General features: G+C 43.5%; 1 protein-coding gene across 4 annotated transcripts in view; it reads left to right on the top strand.

The window, feature by feature from the left end:
- Positions 1–25,461, top strand: part of rabgap1l (RAB GTPase activating protein 1-like) — a 92,536-nt gene that overhangs the window by 55,931 nt on the left and 11,144 nt on the right. The window contains exons 15-19 of one of the 4 annotated variants that reach the window (XM_063500420.1): positions 4,389–4,463; positions 5,739–5,864; positions 8,430–8,573; positions 13,050–13,091; positions 19,159–19,287. In XM_063500420.1, the coding sequence (XP_063356490.1) occupies positions 4,389–4,463; positions 5,739–5,864; positions 8,430–8,573; positions 13,050–13,091; positions 19,159–19,287 (516 nt within the window). Of the gene's footprint in view, positions 1–4,388; positions 4,464–5,738; positions 5,865–8,429; positions 8,574–13,049; positions 13,092–16,936; positions 17,077–19,158; positions 19,288–23,450; positions 24,163–25,461 lie in introns of those variants that run through there. The other 3 variants (XM_065469449.1, XM_065469448.1, XM_063500421.1) reach the window with 3 other exon arrangements.

Here is a 25,461-nt window from a genome sequence, read left to right as displayed (position 1 = left end):
TAAACCTCTTAAAACAGCCTGCCCGATTGAAAATTGTCTGTAATTTCCAAATGATTAATGGAAAATTTAGATTTTAACAACCTGGTGTGGCGTGTCCAAAAAATCAGGGTCTAACTATATATAACCAACAGATGTATGACAAACACAAAGATATTGTGAAATGTAAAGTTCTAAAGAAATGACAGATGACGCTAATGTAAGACGTAACCGAATGATATGGAAGAAAAATTTAAGGACAAGTCTCAGAAATGCTCATCATGCAAAATATCTGACGTTCTTCATGAAACATGGTGTTACACAGTTACACTTCTCCTGAAGGGCTGTGCTGCAATATAAAGTGGAATCTGAGGTATTTCAGTATTCTGTGTTAACATAAAGATTTTGTCGATCTGAAAACTTCTTTGTTTGGATAAATATGAAACGAGTTCAGTTATTTCTGACCACAGAGGAAAATAAGACGGCGTATCTAAAGCGTATACACTAAATAACGATGTGGATAAGGCCTTGTGCTGTACCCACATTGGTATGTTTTGCCTTTAAAATCAAAACTAGGTTTAGAGTGATGAAGAAGAACTTCTGCTCCATGTGTTTTCCTGGCAGTGCAGAAGTAGAGTATGGTTGGTCAGCGCTTTGGGAGAACCTGTCAGGAAGGTTTAACATCCAGTCTGGTCCCAACTAGGTCAGTGGCGAGCTAGCCTTCATTTGTATGCAAATCCATGTAGATTTGCTGCTGATAAGGTTGGTTGGATCTTCGGGCATGAGCGGGTTACAGGCACAGAGGATCCAGCACAAAGTTTCTCTTCCTCTTTCTATCCTACTCAGTAATAAGCCTAACCTTTATTCTCCAGGGAAGGACGTCTTCTCTCCCTTAGTTATCGTCAGTTTCATTCAGTTTGACTGAAGCTATGATATAAAACGCCCAACATTTACTGTGTTACGCTGAGCGTGCCCTCTGGAGACGTTCGAGGTTAACGAGCTAGTGCTGGGATTCAAAACTGGCAACTTTCAGATGGCTGGATACAGGAGTAAAGGGAATATTTTCTGTTTCCATGGAAATGGGACTTTAACCAAGAGAGGGGAAAGTTAACATGGTAACATGTAACCATGGCTCATCAGCCAGATTAATGCAGTGTGTTTGTGTGCACATGTTTTTCAGGATATTAGTTTTTGTTCGGGTGACCGATACTCTGATCAGAGTTTTCCTTTGCTCCTCTTCTAAAGTTGCTTCTTACCTGAAATGAAGAAAAAACAATTTAAACTCATTGGAGCTTCAGACTGTTTGCCAGCAGTGAGGCAACCACACACACATTATGACTTTTATACTATGATTATTAACACATTTCCACCATTATATGTTTACACGTTAGAATAGAAAAATCTGCTCGTTAGATATTAGGATTCGAGCATACTTTGTAGACGGCAATAATCCACCCCTCTGATCCTATTATCTGCTCAGGCTAACAAATTTAGATTTCACCCACCAGGACCTCCCCCATCCATCTGTCAGCGTGCACTTCTCCCAGCCGAGTAGGGGACGTGTGAATGCCACACTCCATCAAGCATGTCAGCTTGTAGATTACGCTCCAGACAGCTCCACAAGACTTCTCCATTACCTCCACATCAAACCCCAAATTAGCTGAACCGATCAGCAGTGGAGCTCTGGACGTCCACGCTCATTTTTCAGGCGTGGAAACGGGGCGACAGTCTTTGAACCCAATGTTTGACTGCTCCTGTAGTCGGTGTCCAGCCAGCGAATGAGCATCCTGCCAGAATATCGGTGGAAGATACTGAACCGTTACCGTCCTTTTGAGTGATTATAAAAAAACAAGTTTAAAGAGTGTTTCATGGACTTGTAGTTCCCCTCGCGCTTCACCAGCCGAGCAGCTGCTTAATAAAGGGGAGCTTACGCAGTTCTGGGGCTGCTGGCCTCTCAAACATTGAGCTTTCATGTCACTTAAGCACACTTGCTTATAAGCGAAGAGTGCGAGGTGATTGATATTAAAATAGACGCGGTGCCCCTCTTACTGCAGGTGTTGGAATCACACCTGTGTTAGTACCGGTCTTCCCGTACACGTGTAAGCAAACCAGAATGTAAGCTGTCCAATCGTTCTTTTCTCTCGAGTGTAATTGTTTTAAGTCATTTCTTGTTTACACGTGAAAAGGCTGTCTATTGGCTCATTAGCATGATTGGTGGGGTGTGTCAGCTACCAACCGTTTTGAGACATCGCCTCTCCCGAATGGTCATCTGAAGGTTATTCTCCTAGATCAGTCACTTTAATGACTGAACTAGCCAGCTCTCATATCTACTGTAAGATATGTTTTGCATTTTGTGGAAGAAACACTGAAGAATTTCTTCAGATTTGGCACAAACACTCAAACTCAAAAATGAACCGATTAGAGTTCCTGGACAAAGGTCAAAGGTGCACGATGACCTCACATAAGATGTTATTAAGCTATTAAGCCATCATGCAAGATTTACAGTAATTGTGACAGAATTTTACATAAATGTAAAATGATAAAGTCATTTATAATTATTGGAAAGACATCCATACAACAGTGACTGTAGACCGTGGGTCGTCTCTCTTTCTGTGGGTTTTGTTTCTCAGCCTGTGAAATGAGTTTGAGAACTTTAGCTCATTTCCAGTTTTTGGACAACACCAGCCGGTTCAGGCTTAATACAGTATGACCTTAAATTTGCAGAGCCAGTTTGAAATGACAGTTTTATGCAATCCAGACTATTATATACTCTGCACTCGTTTGAGAACACGCAGGATTCTCATTCGCTCTTAAGTTTAATGGTAAATGAAAGAGGTTCTAGTATTTTAAAGCTGCTCTTGCATTTTGGATGTATAGCGTTAAGTTTGGGGGGTTTAGCTCAGCAAAACTTTAATGCTGAGAGAAACTGTCTCTCAGGACGTGTCTCGTATATATGCTGGTGTTCTGAGGCTAACTGGAAGATCAGCAAGGCACTGAGCTTTGAAGATGAAATGGTGTATGATTATTTGTTAAGTGTTTTCACTAAAACCAAATGTTACCAGTCCATGTAGTCACAAGAAACACACTTTTCAGGACAACTCGGTTATACTACAGTGTCGTCCTGTAGCTCTGCTTATGTGTATTTTAACCTGCACTTGTGAGTTAGGTACAACTTCCCCCCTTTTGTCTTTTATTATTTGTGGCATAGATTCAAGAAGGTGCTGGAAACATGATATGATAGCCTCACGTAGTTGGTGCAGATTTCTCAGCTGCATCAGATGATTGGTTCATTGTGGTCATATGGGAATGGACGTGGGCAGCAACAATTCTCTGATGTTCTGTGGTGTTTAAATGATGTTCAGTTAGTACCAAGAAAATACACCCCACACCATCACCAGCCTGAACCGTTGGTACAAATCAGGATGGATCCAGTCTTTCATGTTTTTTACTCTAAATTGTGACGCTATCATCTGAATGCTGCGGCAGAAGTAGAGACTCTTCAGACCAGCCAGCATTTTTCCAGTTTTCTGTTGTCCAGTTTGTGGGTTCCATTGCTGTGAGCTTGCAAAGTTTGGTAATAGATGGCAGTTGTCAGAAGATCTTATTAGGTTTGCCTGATTTACCTGGATAATAAAAGGAAACACGGATTTTTGTTTTTAAGCCTGAATATAAATAAAGTCTTAACCATCCAGCAATGTCACAGAAACCCTCATAGCGGCGTCCAGTCGATTGCAAAGATGATATACTCTTATCAGTTTCCAGTGTGCCTGATTAACACCTGGGTGGGTCCAAAATAAATCAGCTTTTATTTAAAACAAACAACTAAAGTTGTACTGTTAATGCCTTATCACTGTGGCTGATCGTCACGTTACACAGCAGTTTGGCCCCAAACCACATACTCGCATCAAAGGTTAATGGCACTGTGCTACTGTTAAATGTGGCCTCAACAATGCAGATTTTTCGGCTCTAATAAGGGTTTTGCTCTGCCAGCTAATGAGTTTTCACAGGTAAATATTAGATTTTTTCTTTTAGATGCAAGAAAACGTGTGGTAGATGTTAAAGCTCCAGAAAGAGCTGCACAAAGTCAGAACAGTGAAGTTGCATCACACTCTGAAAACACTGAATCTGAATGCTGAAAGGTGATGTAGCACCAGACTGACGCTGGTGGCTCAGAACAATGTAAGCTGCTCCATAAGACACTGGACTTGTTCAACTGTGGCTGATGAAGTTGTTTTATGGTTAATGCAAGCAGCAGGCTGCAACACAGTACAAGAAATGATCTTAATAAAGGTTTTAACACTACGCTGTTGCATTTTGCATTTTAAGCAAACTGATTCAGATACTCATGCTGCTGATGGGAGGAACCTAATGGAACTGGTTTCTGTCTTTTGTCATTTGCTGTTTTCCTGCAGGCCTACTCGGTCTACGATGAGGAAATTGGTTACTGCCAGGGTCAGTCGTTCCTCGCTGCTGTTCTCCTCTTGCATGTAAGTAAACTTCTCATCCATCCATCAGCTGTTCACTGTACATCAGATGATCCAACACACCAGTTAGCACTGTTTGCTAAACACATGCTTGTGCTCATGCATATTCATTTATGACTTTTACACAGACTCGTTGTGCATTTGCAAAAGAATTTGCCTTCAGTGTTTCTCCCTGGCTTTCAGAATAAAAGCTTTCTGTCGCTGCTTAAATGTAACCTTGATTCTCCTACATCTGCAGATGGCACTCAAACAAATGATCAAGGTTAACACGAGCAGCGTGCTCCTGCACCTAGACTTTACTGTCTCTACAAACAGTTTCCTGGCTTGTACAAAGTATAATAAAGCAGCAGGGTAATATAACACACTGAATGAGATGATGTGGATGAAGAGAAGGAGTGAGAGAATCGATTCCTTTCACACACACATTCAAGGTCACAAATCCATGTTTATAGTACCTGCATGCTGTGTAGTGACTTTGCACAGATATCACCTCAAATTTGATGTGAGCAAGTTTTTAGAGGACACATGAAGGACAGACAGTGGAGTTGACACATGGGGTAAGAGAGCTGTGGAAGTTTGGTCAAAGTCCAAATGGCGAGGGCAGCAGAGGTTAAAGAGGAGTGAGATGTTGTGGGAGAGAGGAGTAGGGATGAGGTTGGAGAGATGTGCACAAGAGCTGCACATTTGTTGAAGGGATGTGAAGGTGAGGAGCTGGCTGCAGAAGGAGGACACAAGGAAAAAGTTATAGAGGAGGAGAAGGCTGTAAAGATAAAGGGGACAGCAGCAGTGTAAGAAAGAGGGGTTACACAGGAGGAGGAGGAGGAGGAGGCGTGTAATAGAGGAAGGAGGGAGAGGTTATAGAGGAGATGTCAGGAATATTAATAGAGGCTCAGGTTTACCTGCAGGAGCCCATTCAGTCCCAAACACATACTGTCACTCTGATTAAATATCACCTCAGTCTGTGAGAGTGTGCACGTGAAGGAGAGAAGTAAAGCCGTGTACACACAGAGACGAGCACAGCGTTAAGCATTCTCTCCTGCTCCTCGTCTTCATCCATCCACATGCACACACAGACCATAAAATGCTCACACATAAAACTTGTTTTAGTCGCATCTTCCACAGCTGCACTGTTTCCCTCCACTGTTAGGTGCCGGCCATGTTTGAGTCTTCTTGAGGGAGCTGCTCTGTCCTTTTGTGTCAGCAGGAACACATTTTGGATATTTAGCTGTTGTCATTTTTCCAAAGTGTTGCTGATTGAGGTTATCCACATGCTTTCAGATGCCCGAGGAGCAGGCCTTTTGTGTTTTGGTAAAAATCATGTATGAATATGGCCTGAGAGCTCTCTACAAGAACAATTTTGAAGATCTTCACTGCAAGTTCTACCAACTGGAGAGGCTGATGCAGGTTAGTCGTGCAACCTTTTACATTTTTAAATCAATCAATGGGACCCTGACAGGAAGGATGGTCTGCATCACACTGCTTTCTGTTTGTAGGTTTAGTTTTGTCTGTCATGTTGCTGTTGTGCACGACCTGGTCCCTCATTCTGGGCTACTTTTTATTTGGAGCTTAATAAGCTTCACTTTGGACCGTAGTCGGTGAAATAAGTAAATATGAATTGGGTTAAGCTTCAGATTAAAGCATATATCAGTCTTCTAAATCTATTTGACTGTGTTTGGGAGTATTTTAAAAGCTGTTTTTGGAAAGTGGATTCACTTTGGGAGTCGTAGTCAGCTTGGATGTCATTGTTTTTACACAGGACCCAGGCCTACCTTCATTTTTTACAAATCAAGGACAGTTTGCTGATGATTACGAGCTCTGTTAGAGCTGCGAGTCACCTAGCATACGGGAATAGCTCTTTCCACTTAGTTGCCTTTGGTCATTTGCAACACATTTTTTGATCTCACTACTTAGTTGCAGAAATTTAAATGATTGTGCCTCAGAGGCCGTACAGTTACAGCTCAACATTAAAATTTATCCCATCTGTCTGCTTCATGACTTAAATGCCATGAAGTTCACTTGTGATACAGACCAGTCTCAAGGACCATTCATTTACACTAGATTTCATTTTCCAGCATTGGTACTTTCCTCATAATGGAGCTGTTTAATAATTACTGATTAAATGCATGAACCAGTGCATTAAACAGAAAAAGACTTTGCATTTAACTCGGGGTAAGCTTGAGTCTACTCGTGCTGTAGAGGACGTTGCCAGTTATTGCATCATATTTGGACTGTAACCTTGTTGACGCCTGTCTTTCATTAAAACATTGAAAAAAATCTATATTTCAGAGTTGAGTATAGATTTGCAGCCTGTGTAGGCTTTTTCTCCTTTGAGGATAATGAGTGCTGATGTCCCATCCCACTCAGGTATTACAACCTAAATCCACTGAGTTGATCTTGGCGCCTAAATCCGTCCTGCCTCTGCTAGCAGTCGCCCGTCGGCATGAAGACAGTTAGTTTAGTGCAATCACATTAGCTCAGTGCAATGATACCATCTGATAATTTAGAGTACCGTATTCTCCGCACTACAAGGCGCACTTAAAATCCTTTAGTTTTCTCAAAAATCGTCAGTGTGCCTTATGTATGAATTCTGGTTGTGCTTACTGACCTCGAACCGATTTTATGTGCTACACGGCGCTCAGAAATCTGTCAAAAAGTGTTTTACTACGACTTTGGTAAGCTACGAAGCCGCAGCGCTTGATGGATTGTTGGAGCATTACGGCTACTGTAGTCAGGAGCCTCGCGGAGTAATCTGGGTCCTAAACTCAGTCAGTCAGCCTCAGGTCCCAAAGTCAAATAAACACTGCGGCATCACTGAGAGTTACAAACTGTCTAAATTCTTTCATCTTTAATAAAATGATCAGCGTTGCTGCTTTACCAGGTGTAACAATTAAGTTTAACATCCAGGCATCCATGAAAACAGAATTTATTACATTTAACGGAGTTAGAAGTTAGCAGGAAGTTAGCTCGCTAGCTTCCACCTAAACATGATATAGCATGTTCTGACTGAGAGATTTCTGAAAAATTCAAACGTACAGCTCTGCTATCACTTCCAACATAAATGAGGACAGAAAACTAAACAGCAGTGACGTTTGTAGGGTTACTGAAGTTGAGCTAGCTGGTATATAATGATGTGCTACGTGATCGCTAGCGACACAGCTATGTTAGCATAACATTAGCACAGTAAAGCTGGAGGATGAACGCTAACTTTTTTCCACTGGATAAAAGTTAACGTGAGGGTTCCTGATGGTTAGAGACAAATGCAATCGCATGGCAGGATGCTGTAAACGGACCAAACTTCAGTCAGGAGAACAACTGAGATAATCCATCCACAATACCAGGTTAGTCATTAATATACTGCAACAACATGGGAATAGAGCAGCTGCAGAGAATTCAACATTAATGAATCAATGGTACAGAAGTGGAAGAAGCAAGAAGAATGAGCTGAGTAAAGTTTGACTTATCTGACTGTTTTGTTTCGCTTAATGCGCCTTATGGTCTGAAAAATATGGTACGATGTCAGATATAAGTCTTGTCCAATGAACTCTGGTTCACTGTACGTGCTCGAACACTCAAAGCTAAAAGTAACTGGAACAAAGGTTGTAAAAACACTAAGAACACAAATAGAATACATTTATTTTAGTGTCTTTAGATTTTTAACTGTATGATTGTATTTTTTCTGTACAACATTAAAAACATGTCTAATGTCAAACCAATCTCCTGGTCTGTTTGGCAGCTGTGATATAATACTGTATTATGTTATGTGTCTTTTTAAAATGTATTTATTTATTTAGTTTTTTCTTAGTTGTGGGTCTCTTGGGAGAGATTATCATCTCAGTGAGACAGCATGATTTAATAAAGCATGAGCAAAAATGAAATAATGTAAAATTGAAATGACAAGCAGAGCCACATCTTTATCTGTTTGTAAGTGCTGTTTTATCTCACAAGTTCCCCTTTTTGCTTCTCCTACAGGAACAACTTCCAGATCTGTGGTCCCACTTCCAAAACCTAAACCTGGAGGCACACATGTACGCCTCCCAGTGGTTCCTAACGCTCTTCACCGCCAAATTCCCCCTGTGCATGGTTTTTCACATCACTGACCTGCTGCTCTGCGAGGTAACGTCAGTGCACTTGTTATACTGATTACATGGGGAGAGGGCTTTAGTCTACATTGTCCAGAGTCCAGTAAGGCGATGCTCAACTGTCTGGAAACAGGAAATCAGTTGAAAGTGGATAGAAAGGAGGTTACGAGGGGTCAGGAGAAGGGTATTAGAGGAGAGGGTTGGATGTCCACAAAGACGGCTGAAAACGTCTCTTCTAAAAATGCCTGGCTTCATTGCTGTGATGTGGAAAATGCTCAGAAGTAATGTATGCTGCAAGTTCTGCTAGCTGCTAGCTCCACAGAAATATATTCCTCCAAGCAGTTTTTATTACCCCTCAGCCTGAAGACCGGCAGGTGTGTTGTCAGATAATACCCGTCGATCATTAATCGTTAATAAACAGAGTGACGGGGCTCTGGGCCCCTTCACTTCCTATTGTAAGTCAAATGTTAAAAACCTCAGTGTGCACCTTCATGGTTCCTTTAAACTGTGTGAACCAAGGTAAAGCCACACCTTCCAGCTGATGTCTTTGGACGTGTTATTCATGTGTTCATTACTTGCCGACTGGACTACTGCAGTTCTCTGTATCTGGTTTGGACCAGGCCTGAATTTATCGTCTCCAGTTGGTCCAAAATGCAGCTGCTCGTCTGCGACTGGCACTAAACTGAAGGAGCCTGTAACCCCGGTGTTGGCCTCTCCACACTGACTTCCTGTTCTTTACACGATCCAATTTAAAATCGTAATTTTTGTTTTAAAATCACTGAACGGCCGAGCCCCTTCTCACCGGTCTGAGCTCCTGTTTGTTTGTCCAAACTAACCTTAACTATTCCACAGCCTTCTCTGTGGCAGGTCCCAGACTCTGGAATAGTCTTCCTCCTGATATTAGATCTGCACAAAAAAAGCTTCGGCACATGGACAAAGATCCCTGAGATATCTAGTGAAGCCAAATAATTGGCTTTTGTGGTCACTTCAAATGTATAAAGAAATTACGGAAATACAGTTCATCATGATATGTGTAGAGATGATTTTGTACAAACGGGGTAAGAAGATATTTTCATACAATACTAACAGGATATGACCTACGAAAAAAAAAAAAAAGGTGCAACATCCTAATGATATAAAAAATAAATCACCTTTCTGTCTCGCAGATCTGCTTTTAACTCACGCTGACCTAAACAGTTTGGTTTTCGCAGCTTTGTTTTAGTTGTTATCGATTTATTTTATTCATTTTTCTATATTTTGCTGCATCATTGTTGTGCATTTTATTTATTTTAGTGGCATTTTACATTGTTAAGCACTTTGTGCAGCATGGCCTGTTGGTAGTGTGCTGTATAAATAAACTGGACCTTGACCCTTTAAAAAAACCAAACAAAAACAGCAAGTGCTATGAAGGAGAGTCACAAGCTACTGGTGCTTTTACCGTGGTGCAAATCCAAATCAGTTTCCACGAGCCCTTCTGGAATGTGGAAGGAGACTAGAGTAGTGAGGGAGGAGTCGGCGAGCCCAAACTGCACTTCCCGGTTATCAGTGGCCACAAGTAAAGGGCACACAGCATCGATGCTTCTGCTCAGGCCTTTTAGGGTCGATGCTATCAATGATCTAATATCATCAGGGCCACCTGACCTAATACCGATCGATGAGCAAGTCACTTATCATCTTACAAAATCTGTGTGACAGAAGAAGCGTTATTCCCAGAAATAACGGGCATCACTGAGGAGCTTTATATGATACATTTCAGATATATATCGAAAAATATATATTTCAGAGTTGAGTTGCCGAAAAAAACCCACACACTCCCAAACAGTCTTGGATGTGGTTCTATAGTACAATATAATCCCGTGTCGTCTCATGGCACTATACATGGTAAGTTAACGATGGCGATTTCACCCCTGAGAATGCACTTGGCATCGGCGGGGAGGAGAAGCTCCCTTTTCACAGAAGGAACCCCTGACACAACCAGGCTAAGGTTGGGCAGCCATCTGCCTTGACTGGTTGAGTGAGAGGAAAGCTGAGAGAGAAGCGGAGCACTGAGCATCAACAAACAGTGAACAGACTTGTGGGCCAGTATCCATAGATCAGACATATTCAGCTCTGGAGACTCGTGCAGAAGAGCTGCAGAGAAACTAGGAAACTGAGACGAAGAGAGGGAATAATGTGCTGTTCTATTCAGTGTTTCAGTCATTTACACAAAATATCTGAATACCAGAAAGACAAATATTGGGCAAAGTATTTATTACATGTTGGCCCCCCAGGGGATCTTGTGGGTGGTGTAGCAGGACTACGGGGTACGTGGCCAACAACGGTGGGTTATTGTTAGGAACTGTCGGGTCCTTTAACAGAGCGGTGTTCCCCTCATTGGCAAAAAGTCAAATCGGTTTTCAGCGGGTCGTGGACTCTAGAGTTTCGTCTCATCTCCACTCCTGTTTGTGATGATGTTCTTTAAGCTTCATCAGAACATGGCCGTCCACATACACTGAGGTGTTTTGCAGCTGAGGGTGAAACAACGATACAGGTTAGGACCTCAACCCCAACCCCCGTGACTTTTAACACAAAGTAACCTTATCAGTTACCACCACCATCGTCCTTGGTTACAATTTGACTTAATGACTCTATTTTAAAAATAAAAGTACATAAACACGGTGGGATATTAGTGTTTTCATTCCTAATGCTTTGACCGACTGTCTCACTGTAATTGCATCAAATGCAAAATCAACTTTCTTCCATCCTCCTCCCTCTCTGCCTTCCTTCCTTCTTCCCTTCCTTTTTTTCCAGTCTCCCCTTTCCTGCCTCCCAGTTAGCCCCAGGCAGAACAATTAAAAGTTTCCCAAGTCTTTCTCACCCATTGAGCCGCATGATGACAATCTGCCTGTTAAAGCAGCATTGTGATATTATGCTCCCCCCTCATCGTTTTCATCATTTCTCACTCCTCTCTTCTTTTTCCATTATCTTTTTCTTGTATTGTCATTTTGTTTGTTGCACTCACACTTTGTCATTTCCTGAAACTTTTCTGTGGTGTGTTTTTTTTTTTTTTTTAAAATCTTTGTTTTCTTGCTTTCTTTTTCTTTCTGTTTGTATGTAAACCTGTAGATACGTCGCTGTTTTAAAGCAGGACAAATTCTTTGTTCTTTTGTTCCACTCTGACAATCTTCTTCTTTGTGATTGTTCCTCATCACTGTCAGACCCTCATTGTTAATCACTCTTTTTGTCTCAGCTGCTGTCTTTATTTGATGGTCTCCTTAGAAATGTATGCTGATCATTCCCCTCGCTCTATATCTATAATCTCTCTCTAGATATAGATAGATAGATCTTCTCTCCCCAGTTTATTCCCTCATAGTATCTCCCCGTCGATGGATGTTTCTCTCTTCTCCCCAACAACGTGCCCTGCTTGAACACACAGTTTGAGATAATCTCTCCTCCCAAACACACCTTTGATCATGCCTCAGCACTCTAGCGCCATCTTGAGGCCTGCATAGATAGGTGTGTGGAGGCAGAGCTCCCCCTCTTTTCTCTTTCTTCAGATATTTTTAGAGCTGCTCAGATATTTTTAGCTCTGTGTTGCCATGTGAACTGGTTGTCACGGAGACCAAGGAGATGGGTGTTCCCATGCAGAGCTGGCATCCGCATTACATTTTCTTTCTTTTGGTCAAAATTACAAGCACTGTATGAAGAAATGGTCGAAATAATACAACAAAATATGCACATTATATATAAAACAAAGGGGCGTTTGTTTTTAAGCAGCACTCTGCGCCTCTGGATTGGCTCGACCCTGTGAAGCATGTATTTGGGTTTCTTTGTGCTGCAGCTGCAGAATCATTCGTAGAGTACTCATCAGACGATAAAATGAAATTTGTGTTTCCTACAAATTTTATGCTGAACTGAAAGGTGCTCTGTGGCATCGCTAAATAAATCCTGATAAGCTAATTGTAAAAGACCATTGTTACTGTAATGGGAATAATCATGTTCAGCTCACACATCTGCTCGTCTGTGAAAATATTTATAAAGTTGTGTTGGAAGCACTTTTCTGGCGCTCCTTGATTGATAGTAAAACGGTAGAAGCTTGTTACACAGTAGATATTTGTTTCTGTTTGATCCTGTAATTGCATGTCCAACATCGCTATGATGAAGAGTTAAACTATACTTGTGCATGTGTGCAGAGCATCCATCACTGTGATCATGCATTGTGTGTTTATAAAGGTGTGGGTATGAAATATAGAGAATAAGAAGCTGAGGTTATCCTGACCTGAGCAAAAGATGAGAAGTGGAGCCAACAGTTTGTTTTTGGTTTACTGTGGCAGTGATTCTTGCAGAACTCAAGATTGAAGAATTGTTTCAGAAAAATGTGACTCTGTTTGCAGATTTTCATTTTTACAGCTCCAAAGTGCAGCATCAAGTTTAAAATTGCTAAAGTGGCTTTTAAAAACTACACATGCAGATGAATGTAGCTGTTATGTTTCTATTGTTTCTGTTTTCACAAATAGTTCTTCTCTTTCAGGGACTGAACATCATCTTCAATGTAGCCCTCGCCCTGCTCAAGGTTAGTCCTCACTTTCTTTGTGCATCTGTATTTAAATCAGTCTCTGCACATGTAGTAAGCCCAAAGTGCAAATCAAAGCACATGCAGGCAGGATTGCACCCAAGAGGCATTTGTTTACATCTGTCCCCTCCTAGTGGTCAAATCACAAACTGCATCTGGAAGAGAGGCTGGTTTAGTTGCATACACTTTATGTGGTTTGTCCATAGAAAGCAAATGGTTATAGACTCCTTACAGTAAAGGAGCAGGAAAACCAGACTGAGCTGAACAATTTGTGGTCATTTGTAATGTAGCAGAGTTTTAGACGGGCTGTTGATGGTTTTGTATTTTATCTGATCGGATGGAGCCCATGGGTGAAAAATTTAAGGATATTCCAGATTTTAAAAAACAAGAGAGAAGAAAAGCTGCAGGTTTTCTTCAACAGCATGATCGACAGTGTTTGTGTAATCACACTTACTGCCAGAAGGGGGAGACAAAAGTTACATATTTAATCAACTTCGTTCTCAGACGGCTGGGTCACAGACTGTCCAGATACAGACCAGGAAACTGTTTTGTCTTTGATTTAAGGGATTATTATTATTACCTAGTATGCTCGTTAATAACATGTTTGGTTGATTTTAAATTGGTTAAAATTTGGGGCTTCTTTTTTTTTTTTTTTTTTTTTGCTTTTTTAAATACCAAATGGTTTGCATGTTTTTGTTGTCCAAGCACAGGGGTGAAGAATTAGTACTTGTTGTTATTTTCTCTGTTTGTGGTGGGATAGATCAGTGAGTTTTGGTGTGATGACTGTGTCATATAGCAGCGGTCCCCAACCCCCGGGCCTCGGACCGGTACCAGTCCGTGAGTCGTTTGGTACCGGGCCGCGAGAGTTGAGGCTCAGGTGTGAAATGTATGGTTTTCATCGGTTTTCAGCGTTATTTTGTTATCGTTTTTATCGTTAACTCGGTTTTCCTGGGACTTTTCACGTGTGTTATGAATAAATCTTCTTTTTTTCGGTACCGGTACTAGTTTTATTTTGTTGTATTTATCCACGACACCTTAAAGGCCGGTCCGTGAAAATATTGTCGGGCATAAACCGGTCCGTGGCGCAAAAAAGGTTGGAGACTGCTGTCATAGAGCACGTCTGTGTCTGGCTGTTCAGTGTGGACAGTAATTTGATGGGACGTCCTCTGTTCTCAGTACTGTTCAGGTACAAGTATTTCATTTTGTGACAACAAATCTCTGTTAGCTGGCTCATAATTACACTGGCTGACAGTTTGCAGGTAAACAGATGAAGTCTGGCATAAACAGCCTCACCTCCTTTTCTCCTTTTTACACACCCGGAGTGTGAAAGGGCTGAATTTTACACAAGCGTGTGATAAAATGTTGGAACAACCAGGAAAGTTTTCTCTCTTTTCTTTACCTTTCCTGGGATCCCAGAAGAAACTTCATGGCTGCTTTTGAACTTCTAATGTCATGATCAATATTTTACTTTTACCGATTAATTACTCGTGTTTATTATCGATCAGTCAACACAAATGAATAAGGTCTGCATTTAAAATGTCTGCATTTTTGCAAATACTAGAATAAATAGATAACTTACACTCATATAGTTGAATAACAATAATAATAACAATGATTATGATAACAGTAATAAGAAGCTTTTAGATACTAATGAGGCAATGACTGTGCTTTTATTTTTTTTTCTGGTTAAAATTAAGGATGGCTGGTTTCTAAAAAGCCCTCCTCCTCTGTGTGTTGGCCATCATTTATTCTGTGTCGGAAAGAGAAAGATGCGGTGGATACGATGGTTGGAAATGGAGAACAAACGAGGATGTGAGGAGGGAGGAGTGTGGAAGGGGCTTCCACTGCCTGTTTCTAATTGGCCGGGCATGACGGCATTCTCCCCAGAGGCTCCCTCCTCCTCCCTCCATCCATCCTGCACTCTTCCTCGCTCTCATCACCCCTCCCTCCATCTGTGTTCGCCTCCCTCCCTCTCCGGCTTAGTCGCCACATCCACATCACAGCAGGAGCATAAGCTATAACGTTAGCGATCTGGACCTGAAGGAGAAAAGCTGTGTGTGTCTGTGATTTTATGTTTTGGTCTTTTTGCTCTTTATCCTTTCCTGCCGTGGATGCCTGCTCGGAGCCTTTACTTTCACTCACTTCCTCGTTCCCTATCTTCTTTACCTCCTGCTCCACTACCTCTACCTCCTCCTTTTCTCTGGTTGGATATGTATTTGTCCAACACGCTACCTCTGTCCACCAGCCAGACCTCTGCAATGGAGCCGCCCCTGCTACTGATAGCCATTAGCTCCTAGCATCACAAGTACAGAGAGAGAGAGGTTGAGGGTTGGAAACACTGTGGCGTGGCTTCATTGCGTTGCCTGGTCCCAGCTACTGGCCAAGGCAGAGACTCCTGCAGATCCAACACCCACTCGTACCCTCGTTCAGTGAGTCTGTGCTGTTCAGGGGAACGAGAAAGGACTTTCTACCTAAAGGAGGCAGCTCCTGAGCTCAAAAATCTACTGACAAATACAGACCGGATGCAGGGCTGCTCCTGCTGATAGAAATCTGCTGAGGGTATAGAAGCAGGAGTCCAGGCTCGCGCTGTGAACTAGGCTGCTGCTTGCTGTGGTTTGGATTTGTGCAGAATTGAAAGACTTACACCAGTGAAGAGCAAAGACTGAAGGAGGCTGTCGTCACACACTTTCTGTTCTGTTCCATTTTTCCATCTTGGTTTTCACGCATCACTGGTTTGCGTGTGAGTCAGTGAGTTCAGCATCCGCTCAGCCGTACTCTAACTCAAACACGCAGCGCATCGTCTCCTGCGGGCGCAAACGCGCCACGTTCCAAACGGACCGCATCTCGTCCTTTTCTGCTTTTCGCCTCGACCGCCTGTCCAGGCGTGGAGAGCACACAAAAAAGATCAGTGCTGTTTATTTCACGGTCATTTCAGAGAAATCAGACCTCGGCGAAGCTCCATTTGCAAAGTGGGTACAAACGTATCGACTGCTTTGATGTGTCATCGCTCACGCGCTGAGCCTCGAGCATTAAGGCCACGCCGCTGTGCAGCCGGAGCCGGATTTTCTCCGCGTCTTTGAAGTCAACGAAGGAAAAATTAAAAAAGGTGGCGTTCTTATCCAGTGCCGCTGTTTGCTGGAGAAGCACCCCACGTGTTGAGCAGCTTTGTTGCCAGGCAACAGTACGCTGGATTGGAATTGGTTAGAGGGAGTTTGCCAAGGGAAGAAGATGAGAGTGGGTCGTGTGACTGGGTTTCAAAGCAAGTCTGGCAGGTAGCTGAAAGACTCAGCATTATGTGGAAAGCAGCGCCAACACATCGTTTCCTGACTGTGATTGCGTCGCACCGGGGGGCCGGCGCCGGGCTCTGACAGTGGTACAAGCTGAGCGGCCTCCGCCAACGTCTTGTCCACGTGTTGATAGTCTGCGTTGCCCGGATGAACTGGATCGATCTGAACGTCACGTGTCCTGGACGTCGAAGCGCCGGCTGCCGAGTTGCTGCGTTTCATTGAGCTCGTCTTCGATTCGTTTCCACCTGCCCTCCTGAACGCAAGGCTGTCACGGCGTGCAAATAGCAGCTGCTCTCTCCTCATTCACCAGAACCTCAACACTTTGGCTTTTGACACTGAGCTGAGAACGGAGGTTCCCACGCTCCTCCTCGTCTACTCCAACAACACAGGAAACTCCTGGGCATCTAGACGACACGCTGGAGTCATCTTCCATCCTGGCCCCGGAGCGGGACCACCCCTCTCCGTCACCCTGTCCCACCCCACCTCCATCTCCTCCACACTCCCCACCGCCCTCTCCTCCTCCTGTACCAGTCCTGACCCCACATTTTCCGCTTCCAGCAGTTTGCAAAGCAGTGGAAGATGGCGAGGGAAAGACGGAAGAGAGGGCCCACGGCAGTCAGGCCTCAGCAGACTCTTTCTGCAGGGTCATGGACCTTCTTGGGATGGGACACCGGCTCTTCGTCCCCAGGCTGCTGGCGGTGAGAGAGAGATGCAGGGATGGAGTGGTGGTTGACTGTTAGACCAGTTAGACCAGAGTGTTTTTAATGGGGAAAGAGTTTCAGTTTATGAATTCATTTAGTAGTTGTATCTGTCACTGTGATGCCTTGACCTTTGACCCTTAAAGACTGCTGAAATTCAAAGTGTAGCTTGCATATTCTACTCCCTGCTGGTCATATTGCATACATGCAGCAATGTTCCCTCTAATGTTTCATGTGTCTGAGCGAACACACAAACTCCCTGAGCGTCCCTTGGACCACTGTGAGCAACAGCAGACGTGTGCACTGTGGCCACGCCAGCATCCAATCCATCCAAGTTACATGGTTTATTAAAATAATCAAATTACAGCAGTTACATTTATGTTAGACTACTTTTAATTAACTGCTTTAGCCCACTTACAATGAAAATTAAAAAAAATCTTGTTGATGACCTGTGTAGTATGTTAACACTATTGGAAGTAAAAATAACTTGAACTCCAATTTTGAAAACACAACTTTCTTTTTTTCTAAAGCTCTGACTTGTATTATGAGTGTGAGTCTGTGGTCTGGGAGAGAGTCCTGTAACTCTGTCTGCAAAATACAGTAAATAATGACCAATGTTGGGCAATTAATTACATAGTTACTTCTTCAAAAAAGTAACTGAGTTATGCAAACGACAAAGTTTTTTGCAGCTGTTTACCTAAAAATGCAGCCAAGGCGTTTTTAAATAAACATTTCAAACTATTTACAGAACAATCAGCTGTTCTGCATCAAATTTGATGCCACACAAATTATTTGTGCCACTCCAAAAAATAATTTCTGTGCACTATGAGATAAAGGAGAACAACAGCCTGATACCTGCAGGCCTGACAACAGGAGATGTATCACTGCTGTAACACCTGTAACATTCAGCAGTCGCCTCATTGTTCTGACACACACAACAAAACTATTGACTACACTACACACTAACTACACACTAACTACACAAGATTTGCGCTAAACGTCACAAATCTCTCACATCTCAAACACGCCGTCACTCCTAAAACTTCCCCCTTCCTAAACAACTAAATGCCATGTTGCCATATCATTTTGTGATTGGTCCACATGGTACATTTTTCCACCAATAGGAAAGGGGGGGTTTTTTTTGGTTTTGTTTTTGCTCACAGGTGGAGAGTGCTTTTGAGCGTTTTCCTTATAAAACGCCGTTTTTACCGTTTCTTCCCGCAGTAAATATAAACAACGATAGTATTCAGGAAGAAAACCAAACATTGCAGATATTTTTATCATAACTCTGGTTTTACGTGGCCGATCAACACAATTTAAAAACTGGTATAAAGTCCACACTTTTCCCGTCAGTTGTTCCGTCTGTCCTGCTCACCTCTCCAATGGTTGTACACGTTGTTGTACACAAGATTCTGGTGTCTTTGCATCTTCACACCACAGGATGGCGGTATTGTTGTGTTATTAAATACTCTGTGATCTCTTTACCCCATAAAGATGATATTCGACACCTCAGTATGTGTCAATAAACACGTGGTTTGACGACCATTAGAATAGGAACTGGAAAAGAAAGCCACTGAGTTTCGTGAGGACGTGTCACCTCTCGTCTCTCATCAGAGGCTTGAAAAATGACAGAAAAGAGCTTCAGTGGTTATTCCTATTAGGGGTTTCAAGGGGTGAAGGGTTTAAATATGGGAGTTACAAATGATTCTCATGCTTCTGCATAAACATGGTGGTTCATGTTCCTGTGCTGAAGGAGGAGAGCAGCATGGGATTAGCAAAGCAGGACTCCGATGAACTGTGAGCTCGAGTTCTCAGCCTTTGCTTAGAGATGATTAAAAGTAACTGGCTGCACAGGAAATATCATTTTAGAAGACTACGGTGTAACTATTGTTTTACAATAAGAGCTATAACACACAAGGGAATGCTTACAACAAGTTAAGTGTGTAACTACAGACAGTTTTCTCTGTATTATCACTGGTTCTTGGTCTTTGTGAGTATAAAACTCTCATTAAGACGTTTGTGTGTCTCATTGATTATCCCTTGTTGTTCTCTCTCCTCCCACTCCGCCTCGTCTCCTTCCAGACGTCTAAAGAGGACCTGTTGCAGGCAGACTTCGAGGGGGCTCTCAAGTTTTTCAGAGTCCAGCTCCCCAAACGATACAGAGCTGCAGAGAACGCCCGAAGGCTTATGGAGCAGGCCTGCAACATCAAGGTAAGAGAGGAGCTTGGAATAGTTGTGCAAGTATGTACAAACACACAAGCCCTTTGCACATAATACAAGGGTATTCTTGTAAATCTTGTATCCACTGAGCCAGATGAGTCAGAGGTGCAGTTCTGGCTGCTGTATGTGGTTGTAGTCTGTGGTAGTCTGGACCACAGCAGCACCCGTGGTTTGTGCACGGTGCACTCTCTCTCAGGTAGCCTGCAGTGGTTTATCGCACTCGCTGAGCTGTTTATCCGTGTGCTGGCCGCGATTCTGTCTGTCGGTGCCACAGCAGGGTTACTCGTGTTTCACGTGCAACACGCTCTGCAGAGGTGAGCTGTGACTAAATGCTGTACTTTAAGGAACATTAGGGATTACGTTGTCTCATTCCGGGTATTGAAAGCCATCCTGAAATGTAAAAAGCATCACTCACTGTGAAGCAGGAAGGAACTGAGCCCTCTGCTGTCAGTGAGAACGCTCTAATGAAGTGATGTGCAGTAGGTGGAAGTATCTGTGGAGCACCAGGCCAGAGAAGGGAAGCAGGTGTAGTTAAACACAGTGCAGTTTCTGTACTGTATACTTTATTATCTTTGCCTCTTTAGTCTTCTGTAAAAGTCTTTATTGTGCGTTTGTTTTCCTCTGCTCTGTGAATCCATCACCTACAACACGGTTTCTATGGATGGCAGTCCAGGCCGTGTTTTCCCTAAAATACTTCCTGATGCCGTTACGATCCTCCTACTGACCTTAAAGCGGCCGCTGGCATTCAGGGAATTTGCCGAGTTCACCAGAGACCAAAGAACGGTACACGGTGTGTGCGATGCTGTGTGTATTTGTGTCAGCGGTGTGTGTTACGACAGAGGAGGGAAGGAGAAAAAAGATGGAGGAGATAATCATCCACCCTCCTCTCCCCTGCGTCTCAGTGATACGTACTGTAATATTTTACGTTTTCTTATCCCGAGCGAGTCGGCTCGAGGTCACGTTGATAGGATGCTGTTCTCTTATGATTCTCGTGTGCTTCTGTGTTTGTCGTCATACAGGATATCCTGTATTGCGGCTCAGGATTCTTCTGTATTGGTGGCTTTAGTAGTATTTTGGTTCTGTGCACCCACACAACCTGTTTACTTCAAAACTGGTGTAAAGTTTGAACAACTTAACAGCTTAGACGGTGTTCTGTGGTATGCAGTGACTGTTAAACAGGCGTCAAGGGAAGGCTGTAAAAACTTGACTTTGACAAAGTGTGTGGTTCCCATCGGTGTCCTGATTCGCTGGACCCTGATTCTGTGTTTCTCACACGTGAGGAGGAAGATGAGTTATCGTCAAAGAACATATGCTGTGTGTGTGTGTGTGTGTGTGTGTGTGTGTGTGTGTGTGTGTTCTTCTGTCTGAAAGGATGACGAGCAGAAACACTTTGCGCCTCGTTCTGCTCATTCCTTCATCGCACCTCGCCGTTCTCTCGCTCCTCTGTTGTTTCTTGCGTTGGCGTATTTATCTTTCCCGCTCTTCCTCTCTCTCTCCTTTGAGAGAAACTGTACGAGCTGAGCACAGACTTTCTTTTTTTGGCACTTTGCTCAAACAAAAACACAAACTGTGGTCGTCTTCTTGCCGTCTTAGCCAATCAGAAACATGCAGAGTGTGGCTCATCGGATAATTGGCCGCAAAGTACCGCCGTGATCGAACGAGCGTTTCTGTTAGGCTCACTGACTCGTTATCATGAGGCTTATTTCAGATGAGGTGAAGAACGTGCTGAAGTTGTTCATTTTGGCCTTAGAGGTGAGACTGAAGATGGAAATGGAGAATTCAGGGATTTAAAGCTTTTTGGGAGCAGTGAGGAACCAGAACATGAAAGTAGTGACTTTACACATCTGTGATATAAACGTCACAGCAGAGAAACTTTTCTCAGCCCTTCTCGAGTTGTTACACCTTTTCTTTTTTAACTTCCTCCCCGTGGACAGAGGTGTGAGCAGATTAACACAAAAAGGGCCTCAAAGAAAACAGTAAGAGGAGAAAGGAGTCTTGCTTTTTGTCCGACTGCCCACTCACACCAGCTGACCCACAGGTCACACGTTACATAAGCTTGAATATGTCACGTTACACAACGCCACATGAAATCTCGTACCCGGGCATGCCGGGCCACGTTTGCTTATGCTAGTTGTGTTGCAAAACCAAACCTTCCACTAATCTATGGACTTGTTACGCTCTCGGCCGTCCCACACGCTCACTGATGATGACTGTGACTGTCTGTTAGTCATATTTTTAACAGGCGAGATCAAAGATGAGAGAAGAAAGCAGCCACTGTCAACATATCTGATTTTCCACTCATAAGAAGTTAAACCATTTGATTTGTAAATGAAAGGCCGTTGGACCTAGTAGCCATCTTTGTGGGGAAGACATGCTAGCACCGCTTTAGCTAATGGGCAGAACGGCCCCCCCAGCACTTCTTTCTCTTCACCCCCCCGTTCTACATATTTTCTGCCGACGTTTAAATCGGATCAACCAAATTCTATAAGCTGCTTAAAACGGGGAAAGAATTCACCGGCACCTCGGCTTGATGAACACAACGGGGTGGTGGGGTGGCTCAGCCTTTCTGGGGATCAGGAATTTAAATTTCTAGCCTTCTTAAACGTTCATCGGAGCGCAGCTGGAGTTATTAAGAAAGCAAAACTTTAATGAACTGAGAGGAAGAGAGGAGAAGGCTGTGTTTGTGTAAAAGGGCAGAATCATTTATAGAGACCCACAGCTGTAGCTTGTCAAAGAAAGGCTGGGTGAAGACTTTGAATTATTACATTATTATTACATTATAACCGTATTAAAGGGGTTTGGAGAAAAAAGATCTGGAGCCGTCCGTCGCTCCCTCAGGTTTGTCTCGGTAAATAGTAAATGGGTGTAGCAGTTGACTGGAGCGTGTGCACCTGAAGGTCAGTGTTTAGTGTTTGAATCCTTTAGCACAGCTGCTGTAGTGTTCAGGAAAAAGGACAGTCAGAGCTCTTCTTTGGATGCTGGTCGCCTTTTTGTTCTGTTCTCTGTCAGGACGATCCCACACTGCTTCAGTAATGCTGATGTCTGGGGAGGCCCATCCATGACTGGGAGCTTTCCACTGTGGCTGAAGTGCAGCCCCAAAGCATGACAGAGCCTGTGGTTTTATGCTTGAATAATTCATAGGCAAGTGTTGAGTCATTTAGCAAAGAAAAACATATTCCTCTGATAATGATCAGCTACAAGGACTGGGCTGAAAACGAGTTATTGTGCGAAGACAAACACTCCAGACTGTGAGGTTTTAAACTCAGATCACAAAGACTAACTTTGCCTACATAACCTGCCTGGTTACTGTGCAGTGTGTGGCTGCAGACTCACTGCTGAGCTTTGTGCTGCCCAGCTTGTGACCATGTCTGAGGAGACGGTCACAGTTATGCTGACGTTTCACGGACCGGCCTTTAAGCTGTCGCAGATAAATACAACAAAATAAAACCAGTACCAAAAAAAAGAAGATTTATTCCTAACACACAGGAAAGACCCAGCAAAACTGAGTTAACAAGAAAAACCCTGAAAACCATAAATTTCACACTCGAGCTTCAGCTCTCGCGGACTGGTACCAAACGACTCTCAGACCAGTACCGGGGGTTGAGGACTGCTGGTTATGTAATCAATCAGACTCGGGATGTTTTTCTCAGGAAAATGGAAACATCTGCACCACAGCAGTTCAGTCACTGGCCCAGCCAAACCCATCGTTCCCATTGGTCAGCTCTGTCCGGTCTTATCCTCTGTGCCTTGGCGTCGGTTACTTATTCAGTTGGAGTGAAACGCAGACAAACACGACAGACCCGTCCGTAGTCCCTGTTAGACCAACTCCTGGCTGGTTAGCTAGTAAATATTAACTTTTAACTACTTCATTTCACTTAAACTTTAACTTTGTTGACTTATAAAGGACTGAAAGAGTAATTTGACACCAGGATTTAAATTAGTGCTTTTCAGTAAAAGTAAAAAGTATACTGTAAACTATAAAGTAACCGTTTAGCTCTGCTATTGCTTCACATTGAGTGGATAAGACTGAGAGAATAACTGGTAGAAGGGAAAACTGTAGACTCTGAAGCTCCAAAGAGGCTTAAAGGAAAAGAAAAGCAGGAGCTTGTTCATGCCTTTGTGGGTTTCACGTGTAGATTTCAGCTCTGGGTCCTTTCAGAGGACATTAAGCGTGTTCGGGCGTCTTCCAGGACAGCTCTGTATTTGCTGTCACTTCACTTCCTGGGTTGTGCTGTTGGAGCGATGTGCAACAGAGAACGTCATGTCACTGTGGTTGATCTGACAACTTCCTTCCTATGTCCCCTAACCTCTCACGTAAACAGTGCAGATGTGTGAACGAGCCTTTATCTGTATTTTTGTTACCAGCTGCAGGAAACAGAAGACAGAAATCTGCAGCCTGAAAAGAGCTGGAGATAGATGAGGACAGGGAGCGATAGCGAGAGAGGCACAAATGAGAGAAGAGAGGAGGCAGCAACAGGGAAGTACTCACTCAGCGGAGGGGAAGAAAAAGCAAACTCATCGTCCTCTGTCACACACTTCTAGCGTTACAGAGAGAAACAAACAGGTGTGTTGTACTGCTCTCTCGCTGCCCCCACCTCTCCTCCTCTCACTGGGCGGGGCTCGGCTCCTGAGGGACTCGAAGGCAGCCGCTCGCCTCCTCCGCTCACTGCCAGGAACAAAACCTGTCGGCTGCACTCTCCCGCTTTTCCTCCTCCTTGCTGCCGGGAGCGAGTGGGAGTCAAGATGATGCAGGAGGTGTCTATCATGGTGGCGTACGATGCTCACGTAGTCGACCGACCGGGCGAGGAGGACGCCTTGGCGTGCTTGGTTGCCCATTCCAGACCTCGCCGAGCTCCCAGACCAGTGGTAGGTCTGTTCTGATGTCTTGTAGTTTTTAAAAAATCTACAACAGTTTGGCCTCGTGTTTCTAATGACTTACTGCAGTTTTTAGAACAGGAACATTTGAAATCACCTGCTGCTGTAGCTGTTTTTCTTTTCTAATCTGTTGTCGCTTTCTTATCTTTATTTTGTTTTGTTAACCGTCCTGCGTCATGTACAGAGGTGGAAAATGCCGTTATTACTGAAAATGCATTTTTCTTTCCGTGCGTTAAATGGTGTAAACACGTGTGTGAACATGTGGGTGTTTGTTCCTCTGAAAGTGTGTCAGATATTTGAGGTTTGTCAGTCAGTGCTGCTTCGTGACAGTCACTTTGTTTCAATTACTGATCTTAATTTGGAGTCAATGAGACGTGTGTGTGTTTCCTTCACGCGCTTAATTGAATTACGTGCCCTATTTTTTTTCTCTTTGGCTCAAATGTCCAGCTGGTGTCGTCCTCATTTCCTCGGCTGCTCCTTCTTGTAAGTGGACTTCACCCTTCTTCCGTTCTTTTAGTCTGAGGTTTGGGACCAATTCCATTTTCTGCAGCAGTGATTCAGGTCAGGAATCTAAAAGTGGGCCTGGGACCATTTTGCTGCAGCGCCAGGAATCTTAAATTGCTTTTCCCTTGATTGGAGTGGACCCTCTAATATTTACAGTGCCGGGGAGCCAGCGGGAAGTTTGATGATTCACCTTGGAGTCCAGTGGGTACAGTGTGTGTTACTCAAGTGGCCTTCAGCAAGGTGATGCAGCTCGTGTGTCCCTGAAATTCCCTGAAATTCCTAAAATAATAAAAACCAGGATATATGTTTTACTGCAGCATGTATGCCTGCAGTCAGTTATGAAACAGTAATAATTACAATCATTTATTGTTTTTGTCTTTATATTTCAGTCTGTTATATTTCAAACTGCTGTTATACAAACATGTGAGCAGAATTGAACCGACGTGAGGATGAGGTCGGGTCACGGTGGGCCTGAGGCCAGGGCCTGGCTGACCATGTAATGGAGTACTTGTGTTACGTGTAATGGAGTATTGTCTGGCATACAGGTCAGTTTACTCCTTGCTGTGCTGCTGTGTGGTGGTAGGATGGGGAGGTTGTTTTCATCCCAGTGTCGCCACACACACCAGTCTCGTCCTGCTTGTCCCGCCCACGTGGTCCTCCTTCAGCCTGCTCGTCTTTCTCAGCGCTCGTGTCTCTGTGTCTCTCGAGCCCAGGTTAATCTGACTTTTCTCCACCATTCTGTGTTTTGTGGCCCTGTGATCTTTGAGAAAGAGCTCGGATTATCCT

Source organism: Pelmatolapia mariae, linkage group LG17 (genome assembly GCF_036321145.2).
Source record: "Pelmatolapia mariae isolate MD_Pm_ZW linkage group LG17, Pm_UMD_F_2, whole genome shotgun sequence".
NCBI classification, from domain to species: Eukaryota; Metazoa; Chordata; class Actinopteri; order Cichliformes; family Cichlidae; genus Pelmatolapia; species Pelmatolapia mariae.
The sequence above is the reverse complement of the archived record's forward strand: the minus strand, read 5'-3'. Positions and strand labels throughout refer to the sequence as shown.